Raw genomic sequence first — 10670 nt, 5'->3', positions numbered from 1 at the left:
ATGTCATTGGTTGGAATGCAACCTTGGAGTCCTTCTCATCCCAGGACTCCAGGCAGCCCCTACCCATGAAGCCAAGTTGACATATGAACGGAGACATATGTGTTAGCCCTGGCAAGCCATACTGGGCATGCTTTCCCAAATCCACAAATTATCAAAGGTGTAGAAAAATAGAGCCCCCTCCATGTTGAGCAGATCTCACCCATGTAGACAACTGAGGTCTAATTACCCATTGCAAAGGGCCATTGGAAGAGCATAGGAAAAGGTCCAAGATGGAGAGGGAATTTACCACCAAGTCTGATAATGGTTTCAGAACCTCAAATACTTCGCCTGGAGAGGACACATGGGCAATATACACAAAGAAGCTCTCCTCTTCCTGAGTCCCTCCAAAGAGTTGTGTAAAGCCCAAAAGTGGGGAGCAGATGCTCTTCAAATCCCACTTCTGTCACTTACTAGAAGCGTAACCTGGCTTGCTATTGAAAGTCTCTCGGCCTCCTTTTCCTCCTTTTTCAAATGAGGACAATGGTACCTATTTCACAAGAATATTGCAATGTTTGCATGAGAAGATGTACAAAGCACTTCACAAAACATGTAGTCAACAAATGCTGCTTGTCACCTTTATTCTGTCAGTGCTGGTGGAGTGCTGGTAGTCTCAGTTCACTCAGAGTTTTCAGAACAGGAACGGTCTTAGAAGAGAATCAGAACAATGTTCTGAGTGTTTTCCCTGGAACTGGCATTGTATTATTAATATCCTACAAATGGGAGACATGTGTCCCCTGGTCTCATACCTGGAATATCAAAATGGTACTTCATTAACAGTGTCAAAGCAAAAGTCTGATGGCTCTGCCTGCTCTTGTGAGTAGGAATACTCATATTCCCTTTAAGCTCTTCCCCCGAATTGGCCTAGAGGCCCAGGGGGTTCCACATGGACTCAACATTCTCCGCTTAACTCTCCCCTCATGTCAACAGCTTCCTCCTATCAAGCTTGACATCTTGTCCTATTTCTTCCTGTTCTAGGTGTGGCCAAGTCTAGTTTGCTGTTTAGCCACTCTATCCCTCTCCTGGATATTGACTCTTGAATTCTTGATCCCTAGTAGCTTCCCACACTGCCTGTAAAATGGAGTGCAGAACCACTGCATAGAAACAGGAATGTTCTGCCCTGTACTCTCCGCTCTTAAGGACGCAGTCACAAGAAGACCATTTTAAAATTCTCATTGTGTAATGCCCTTACACATTCCACATGCATCATAGCACATAACCCTGAAAATAAACTACAAGGTAGGCAACTAATTATTCCCATTTTAATATTTTTTAAAACCTAGGAAAGTAACTTAATCTCTTTGACTTCCAGGTCTCATGAACTAGAACATTAGAGAATCAAGATTTGAACCAGAGGTGATGGTGTTTAAAATATGTCTGCTAGATATCAAAATGAATGCATGGGATGTGATATATGTACATAGGTAGGCATAGAAATAGAAACAGATCCTCATGGGTATGTGTATATGCACATATGAATATGTGTGCATGTATATACATGTATCAACTTCCCTCTGTCTTTTCAGAGGATCTAGAAACAATGTCACCGCAGTAACAATAAACAACCTAGTGCCCAGGTCTTGATTTCTCCATACTATTTTCTACTAGAAGGAACCCAGGTCACCTTGGAAAAAATGACTGATTCCAAGGCTTGGACAGGGAATATGCAAGATGAGTCTGACATATTTTGTGTTGAAAAGTAACAAACTACTCAAAGAATAATGCCAGCATGTCAAAAGGACACAAAAACCAACTTAAAGGTCTCCCACTAACCAAATCTGGGGCAACCTAAATCCAAGTATGGATACCCTCAGTTCACTGAGAGATTTGAGGGCAGGGACAGTCTTAGAAGACAATAGAAAACAGTGTTCTGAGTGTTGCCCCTAGACTGAGCATTGTGTTAATATCCTACAAATGGGACACATGTATCCCCAGGTCCCATACCTGGAATGTCAAAATAGTATCTCATTAACAGTGTCAAGTAAAGGATTACAACCTTTTATAAAAACTAGAAACCTGGACCAGGCACGGTGATTCATGTCTGTAAATCCCAGCACTTTGGGAGACTGAGGCAGGAGGTTTGTTTGAGCCCAGGAGCTGGAGACCAGCCTGGGCAATGTAGGGAGACCCCGTCTCTACAAAAATAAAAAAATTACCTGGGCATGGTGACATATGCCTGTGGTCCCAGCTACTTGGGAGGCTGAGGTGGGAGGATCACTTGGGCCCTGGAGTCAAGATTGCAGTGATCTGTGATCATGCCACTGCACTTCAGCCTAGACAACAGAGTGATACCCTGTCTCAAAAACAAACAAACAAAAACCTAGAAAACCAAGATTCTATGCCAATGTAAATAAATATATCAACAAATGTTTTTCCTTACAGTAGAAAACCAACAATAAATTTAGAAAGATGATGGAATTTTTTTAAAAACAACCTTTTCACAACCACAGTAATAACTGATTCAGGGAACGGTCACTAATAAATGCTAAAACCAATGGATGCAAGTTTGAGAAATAATAGGGTATCTTCATAGTCTCAAAGTATTTCTCCAAAGGAAATACTTATTAATTATAAAGGGTAAAACGGTGGACAGCACCGTAACCCCACGAGCAAAGTTAACGCTACTGGTAATGGGACTAATTAACAGCACCTGCCCCTCTTGCCATGAGCTAGAGAAGTGCAGCATGGCATCTGTGATATTCCCGCCCAGTGTACATGACAGAATCTAATCACGGAAAAGCACCAAAAAACCTGAGTTGAAGGACAATTCTACAAAGTAACTGGCCAGGTAATCTTCACAAAAGTCAGCGTCATGAAAGACAGAGCAGCGGAACTTTCAAATTACAGGGGACAGCTAAATGCAACACATGGTCTTGGATTGTTTTGTTATAAAGGACATTATCGTGAAGTCTGAATAAAGTCTGTAGATGAGATGAGAAAATACCCTATTTTTAGGAAATATGCAACAAAATACTCAACAGTAAATGGGCATCACATCTTAGGTGACTCAGAAGAAAAAGGGAAGAACAGAGATAAGTGATACAGTGAAATATTGATGTTTGGGGGATCTGGGTAAACAATATTTAGGAATTCTTTGTACCATGTTGCAAGGTTTCTGTAAGTCTGAAACTGTGAGAACAAGTTTTTAAACATAAAGCATAAAATGTAAAACATCTTTTCTGCAAATTCTTTGGCACTCTTCCCATGGAGAGGTGAAGTCTAATTGCCTCCCCTTGAATATGATTTGGACTTAATGACTCACTTCTAACCAATGAATATGGTGTATGGAGGCCTGATTATAAAAGAAGATTCAGCATGTATCAGAGCAAGAAAGTTCTGGGGCATGTGCTTAGTGTTATACACACTCTGTGTGGTTCGTGTGCACATTGCTCAGATAAGGAAGACAGAGCTCAGAAAGGTGCCCGAATTCAGATGACTAATAAATGGTGGAACCAAACTTCAAACTCAGGGCGGTGGAGCCTCCAATCCCAGGCAGGTGGCCTTGTGGACAGGGAGCTGGGACCTGGAGTCTGTCCGGCCGGCCAAGGCCTCTTGGGTGCTGCAACATCGATATTTGGGGCTGGATAATTCTCTGTGCACCATAAGTTGTTTAGCAGCATCTTTGGCCTCTACCCACAAGATGGCAGGAGCACCTGACACCGAGCTGTGACAACCAAAAATGTCTCCAGACATTGCCAAATATCTGTGGGGGTGCAGGGTGCAAAGTTCCCTCAATTAAGAACCACTGACATACATTGAACCCTGGTTCCACCACTACTCACATGACCTTGGACAAACAACCTTGTCCTCAAGGTCCTCTGTGCCCCCATGTCCTCATCTGTAAAATGGAAAAATAATAACGTGTAAGGTTAATGTGAGGAATAAATAAGAATACAGGAAAGGACTTGGCCCATCATGTAAGAGCTACTTTGCCCATAACCCTAGGGTGCCTTCCCTCCAAACACAAAGCCGTGCACAGAGCGGGTACACAATGAAGGTCTGCTGTCGTATAGCTGTGGGGATGAATCAGTTAACCATTTCAGTAATAAATGAACAAAAAACTGAATGTTCCGATCTGTGAACTAGTGCATTTGCTGACTGAAGGTGTCCTGGCATCCTCTCTCACCATCAAAGTGCAGTTAGGATTAAAGGCTCCACGGTCAGGCTACCTGGGTTCAAGTTGAGCTCTGCCACTCAACAGCTCTGTGACCACAGGCTGGTTATACAGCCTGCCAATGCCTTCATCTCCTCATCTGTAAAATGGGGTAATAAGGGTGCTTACCTCACAGGGCAGTGTGAGTCAAATTAATTAATACATATGTTGTACCCACCACAGGCTGAGTCTCCGTCATGCCTGCTGCGATTGCTGCTATGGCAATTAACATTAATCCTATCATGCTCCTCTTTTATAGCCTTCCAGCCACACTCCTCCGAGGGCACCAAGAACAACCCCATTTCCAAGCCTTTGCACTTGCCACTCCCTCTGCCTGGATTACTCTCCTTTTCAGACATTAGCAGCCCTCCAACCCTTACTTCATCAAGGTCTCTCTTCATGTGCGTCTTTGGAAAGTCCTCCCCTGACCACCATAAATAAAACAGCAGCTTCACCACCCTATTCACCCTGGGTTTTTTGCAACATAGCAACTACCCCTGCCTGGCGTTACCTATCCTGATCAGTACAGCACAGTGCAATGCAGTGCAGTATAGTACAGAACTCTTTATTGGCTTATCTCTCCCCCGACTCACATAAACGTCCCAAGACAGCAGAGAATTTGATTGACAACTATATTCCCAGCATCTAGAGCAATGCCTAGTGCATAGTACATAATAATGGTGAGTGATATTTTACAAAAGGAAATTCCAAAGTCCTTACATAATCTATTTTCCATAACACAGAACTTGTCTAAACTGGAGCCTAGAACAGTGTTTTTCACAAAAGATTTTGCTTATAGCAACCCGTGCTTTAGAACAGAATATTGTGAAGACTTCCAGATCAGTTAGATTTGAGTTTCTCAAACCGTGACTGTGGACTCCAGAGAAACAGTAACAGGAATTCCACCAAACAAGGTTCACAAGGTGAACGGCATTGGGAACTGATACAGAAACTTCCCCAACTGGAGGATGCATCGTGCACAGGAGAAGCTCTAAGAAGTCCTATCGAGAAAGCAGGTATTGAACCTGGGTTTGCTGAACTTATTTCACCAGAGACCCCATCCATTAACATTTGCATCGCAAAGCACGATTGAGTAAACAGTGATCTAGTATAAGTGTTTCCATTTGCAGACACAGACGGAAAATGAGGCCCAGAAAGGTTAATTGACTCATTCAAGGTCACGCGACCATCTCCTGAATCCTATAGCTGTGTGCTTTTCACTGCTCCTAATGTTGCCTAATGGTTTGCTTAGCTATCCATTCACAGGAGGTCAGAAACTGAACACGGACCTCAGATTCCAGTATCATTTTGACTAAATTATATATAAAAATTGACATACTGACTAGGATTTGCTTTGAATCTCACTGTTCCAGAAATAGTCATTCATTCAACAAGTATTTATTAAGCATTATGTGCCAGGAACTGCACATTTTGCAGTGATCAAGATATGGCTGCACAGAAGACTGACAATAAAATTATCCTTAAAGAGATCAAAATTGATTGAACTGTCCTTGATAAAACTGCTTCAAAGCGGGGACTTGCAAGAAATTGCATATTCTCATTTCATTTGCTTCCATTAATAGTGCTCACATTTAGATCTGATGGTAATAATATGCTCTCAGCTGGTGTGGGTCTGGAATAAAACACTCCCCTTGACTGTGCACACTGCGGAGAGCAAAAACAAAATGATTGGAGTCAGCTGGGCTTTTCTGTTGAGCACCTCGACCTACAGATTTTCCAGTTTCAAGTTCATTCACATTTCACCTCTGGCTTCTACATCTTAGTTAAAAAGCATTTCCCTATTTTGCTCTTGTCCACTAAGGAAAATGCCTATTTAAAAATAGCGTTTCCTTTTTAAAGCATCTTGATTCACACATTTCAAAGCTCTTCAGAAAACACGATTTCTCAAAAGCCATGTCATTCTAAAACATGCTACAGATTTCAGATGGAGAAAGATTCAAGGTATTATTCTACATGATCTTTTCAATGAACTGATCGCAACTGTCTAGGAATCAGGAGAGTTGTCTTATGTTACTTCAAAACGGATTCCAAATGAGAAAAGAAAAAAAAAATCTGGGCTTGAGAAGATCTAATGCCATGCCATTGAATCCAAGTTTCAGCACAGAGCCAACATGTATATAAGCAATAAAAAGAAACCTGAGAAAACAGAAGCTGCTCAAGGTCCTTTGCCCTGGTGTATCTTTAAGGCCAAACTGTAAAGAGAATACGCATGTACTTCCAGACCCAGCAAATATCTTCTTTGCATTTTAAGGATGCACTCATGGTTTTTTCAGAAGCAATCCTGAAACCCAGTGTAGCAAAGCAAAGACAGTCACCGCATAATACAAATAATTTGTGTTTATTAGACACCAGAATAAATCAGGGAGACTTCTTCAGCTATGGTGAAGAGACACCCACCAGCACAGAGAGAAGAAATGACATGAGCACAGAGTCACGGGAATCCAGACACAGGAAAGCTGTGCTCCCACCGCATCACTGCACACACACACAAACTGCTGTTTAAAAATCGATTCAAACACAAACAAGTGACTGAACAAGCCATTAGTTTAAAAAGGGAGGGGAGAGCATATTTTTTAAGGACCAAGTATCACTTTTTTTTTTTTTTAAGGACGCAGCACCATACTCTCTTCTCTAATAGGATCATTGGTCCATCTCTGGTAGGCTGGGTATATTTGACTGAGTTTATTGCAACTGCTTCCGCCAATTATTTGAACTACCAATCCATGGGGTGAGGTTTCTAAGCACATGAGCTACTGCACAGAAACACATGATAAAGGGAGAAGCACTGGAAAGGCATGTATTTGCGTGTGTGTGCATGCTTGTCAGTGTCTGTGCAGTTATGCAGATCCATGAGGGCGTTTCTTAATGCAGTTTAATGGAATCCATTTGGGGTGAAAGGTGTTATTTTGCCTAAAGAAATCTCCCCCTCGCAGTCCAGCTCCCAGACAGACTCTGCAACAGGGTCACCATCTGGGGATGTCTGATAGATCTGGGACATGCGATCGAAAGGACCCTCCTCCTCCTCATCGTTGTCCACCTCCGGGTCGCCGGGGGTAACAGCGTTGGGCATCATGTGGATGTAGGCAGCTGCGATTTCCTTGTGGAAGACCGTGTCTTGGTTGTAGGAGATGAGCTCATTGCTGATGTTCACCGTCTTCACCGGCGTGCGGGAGCAGACGTGGCTGCACCCCAGCAGCTGGGCAAACACCTTCCGGAAGTCGGCATTGAAGGCATAGATGATGGGGTTGAGTGAGGAGTTGGCCCAACCGAACCAGACGAAGACGTCGAAGGTGGTCTCACTGACGCAGGGGAAGCCGGCCGGAGGGCCTTCGGGGTGTCCACTGCAGAAAGGGACCATGCAGTTAAGGATGAAGAAGGGCAGCCAGCAACACACGAAGACCCCCATGATCACGGACAGGGTCTTGAAAACCTTGGTCTCCTTCTTGATGGAAGCGCGCAGGCTGGTGTCGGGCGCGCAGGCTGCGCTGTTGCGGCAGCTCTGCGCGTGCTCTGCGGCCCTCTCCAGGGAGGAAATCCTGCGGATCTGCACCTGGGCGATGCGGTAGATGCGCGTGTAGGTCACGATCATGATGGCCACGGGGATGTAGAAGCTGACGAGCGAGGAAGAGATGGCGTAGGTTCGGTTCAGGCTGGAGTCACAGTTCTCTGCCCTCACGTCGGGTTCCCAAACGTCCTCCTCCCAGGGCGTCCAGTTGGCCAGGTTGTTAGTCAGGTCCAGCCCGCCCCAAGAGCCCGCCTGGTCCCTGTGCCAGTTGAGCTGGACCGGAATGAAGGAAATGAGGATGGACAAGGTCCAGGCCAGGCCGACGATGACCAAGGCCATACGCTGGGTCATCTTGCGCTCGTAGCGGAAGGGCCTGGAGATGGCCCAGTAGCGGTCCACGCTGATGACGCACAGGTTCAGGATGGAGGCTGTGGAGCACATGATGTCGAAGGCCACCCAGACGTCGCAGAACGCTCCAAAGGGCCAGTAACCGGCCACCTCGGCGACTGCCTTCCAGGGCATGACCAGCAGTGCCACGAAGAGGTCTGACACAGCCAGAGACACGATGAAGACGTTGGTCATCTTGGCGCGCAGGTGGCGGCTCCGCACGATGGCTGCGCACACCAACACGTTGCCCAGCAGGGTCCAGATGATGAGTAGGGTCAGCAAGCAGGCGGTGACCACCTGTGCGGGCCCCAGTGGCGGTGCCCCTGCCGAGCCCCCCACAGTGTTCCCCTGCGCCAGCTGCTGTTGCAGCGCGAACTGCCCCGGGTACGCAGTGCCGTTGCTCCCTGGCGGCAGCATTTCGGGCTGGGCTGCAGGGGCGGTCTGTGGGCGGTCCCAATTTCAGCCCTGCGACCCCCAGGCAGCCCCATGGGGCACCCTAAGGATGCGACCCCTCAGCCAAGGGACCCTCGAGCCCCAGAGGGCGCTCACCATGAGCTGCGCCGGGCCCCGGAGCGCGCGGGGACTTCTCTTGCCTCCTGAAGCGCCTCTGGCTCGGCGGCGGTGGTGCGCCCCTCCAGTCTTAGCGCTGGGGACAGGAAGCGGCTGGTGCCCGCTGACAGCCAGGGCTGTTCTCGGGAGTCTGCAGCGCGCCGGACGGCAGCGGCAGCGGCTGTGTCTAATTCAGAGCGGGAGAAGAGAGCAAGCCGCCACTGAGGGGCTGGGGCAGGCAGCCGCGGGCGCCGGGCTGGCACTGCGGCGTTGCAGCGGTCCCTGGCCGCTCCCGGGCCCCGCGTCCCGCCCCCAGCGCCTCCGCGCTCAGCTCTCTCGAGCTCCCGCCCCACCTGTGCCTTGGCGACCTCGCTCACCGCGCTCAGCGCCCCAGAGTTTAGGGGAGATCCGCAGGTCTGAGGGGCGCCCCAGCGCCAGACCCTAGCCCCGGGCCGGGGAAAATTCTCCCCGGGGAGACCGAACGGCGCTTGGCGCAGCCCTGGAGCCCTAGCCCTGGCCACGCTTGGCGAACAAGAGGTGGAGTAGGGAGGAGGAGGCGAGGGCTTCCGGAGGAGGAAAGAGCATTTGAAGGGTAAAGGGGGCGGCCTTGGATTGCCCACAGACCTGAGTCCCAATCCGGACTTTATTCCCAGCTCTGCAACTTTGAGGGCCCTACAAAACTTTACCCGGCCTTGGTTTCCTTCTCCGCAGCGTGGGATAATGAATGATTCCTACTCCTGGGACAGTGTCAGAACTCAGGGAAACCGTCTAGGATGAGGTGTCCAGTAGACAGTGTCTCCTAGGAACAGGCTCCCGCTTCCCCCAGCCCCTCCCTCAACACCCTGAGGCTGGGGCTTCACCTGACCTCTTGGGAGACTGTCCTTTTCTCCACCACCGCCCTAAATCCTTGAGCGATTTTTCCCTTGGGGAATAATTTGGGATGAGCCCAGAAGACAAGAGGAGGAAGAGAGTACCCCAGAGGGTTGGACGCCTCTTCTTTGCAGGGCACTTTTACAGTCTTTCTTTTTTCAACCTTGAGAGGGATGGATAAATAGCTCAGCGTTAACAGAAAAGAAACTGAGGGGGCCCAGAACCCAAACTGAAAAGAAAGAATGATGGCAAACAATAAAGAAGGCAAACAGTGTTCCTGAGCTCTGAGCGCACCTCCCAACTGACAAGTTGCATTTGTGAAGTGTTTTGGCCTCTGCTGGCCTTAAGCTCAGCTGAAAGCAGCTGGGAGAGAAAGGCATGTGACAGCAGCCAGCTGCACAGCTCCATTTGCGACCTGCTGGCCCAGACACCTGCAGCATGGTGAGGTCTAGAAACAGACTGGACTTTCTCCTCCCTTCCTAGTCTCCCCCTCCACCAAACACACCTGCACCCTGGACCAATACCTGCAAGTGGCCCAGCTTCTCAAACTTAGGCTGCTCAGTCTACGCAGTCCCTTCCCCCAACCTCCTTCCCCTTCAGTGCTTTCTGCGGCTGGAGACCATCTGTCCAGGTGCCTAAACCTGAAACCGAAGGGCCATCCTCACCTCCTGTCTCTCCTCATCTTCTGGGAGCTGGACCACTCCTCTCGCCACTGACATCCCTGTCCAGAACTATGCCTTCTCCACCCTGTTTGATGGTTGCACTCTCCTGGCCTCCAGGCTCTGCCCTGACCCTCTGTCTTCCCAGCAGGCAGTGATCTTTCCTGAATGTGACTATGCTCATGTCACTCCCCTGATGAAACACCCTCAGTATGTTTCATGATTAGCTCCCTGCAGCCCCTGTTCTTGGCCAGGCATGCAAGGTCTTTTCTTCATCTTGCCCTCATCTTTGTCCACAGCTTCTGCTTCTCCTTTCACCACTCTGCATACAGCCTGGATTCAAGCTGCCGCCACCACCGCCACCGGCAGAAAAGAACACTCATTGTAAATGGTCATATGGTACTTCCTGAACCTGGAATGACCTTTCCCCATCCTCTCCTCCTGGAGAACGCCAAGTCATGATGTCAGACAAGAACTTGGATTTTGGAGA

At 48.0% G+C, this 10670-nt stretch overlaps 1 protein-coding gene across 1 annotated transcript; it reads right to left on the bottom strand.

Annotated features, from left to right (window-relative positions):
• Positions 1-6532: 6532 nt before the first annotated feature.
• DRD5 (dopamine receptor D5) lies at positions 6533-9127 on the bottom strand. Its single transcript, XM_025385369.1, has 2 exons — positions 9029-9127; positions 6533-8838 (listed from the first exon to the last, which is right to left on the bottom strand). The coding sequence occupies exon 2, from the start codon at positions 8517-8519 to the stop codon at positions 7083-7085; it is 1437 nt and encodes a 478-aa protein (XP_025241154.1). The 5' UTR covers positions 8520-8838; positions 9029-9127; the 3' UTR covers positions 6533-7082.
• Positions 9128-10670: the final 1543 nt, after the last annotated feature.

This window comes from Theropithecus gelada, chromosome 5 (genome assembly GCF_003255815.1).
Source record: "Theropithecus gelada isolate Dixy chromosome 5, Tgel_1.0, whole genome shotgun sequence".
Lineage (NCBI taxonomy): Eukaryota > Metazoa > Chordata > Mammalia > Primates > Cercopithecidae > Theropithecus > Theropithecus gelada.
The sequence above is the reverse complement of the archived record's forward strand: the minus strand, read 5'-3'. Positions and strand labels throughout refer to the sequence as shown.

Excerpts from the sequence above, each read along its gene's own strand:
- DRD5 (XM_025385369.1), bottom strand. The coding sequence starts at position 8,519 with ATGCTGCCGCCAGGGAGCAACGGCACTGCGTACCCGGGGCAGTTCGCG.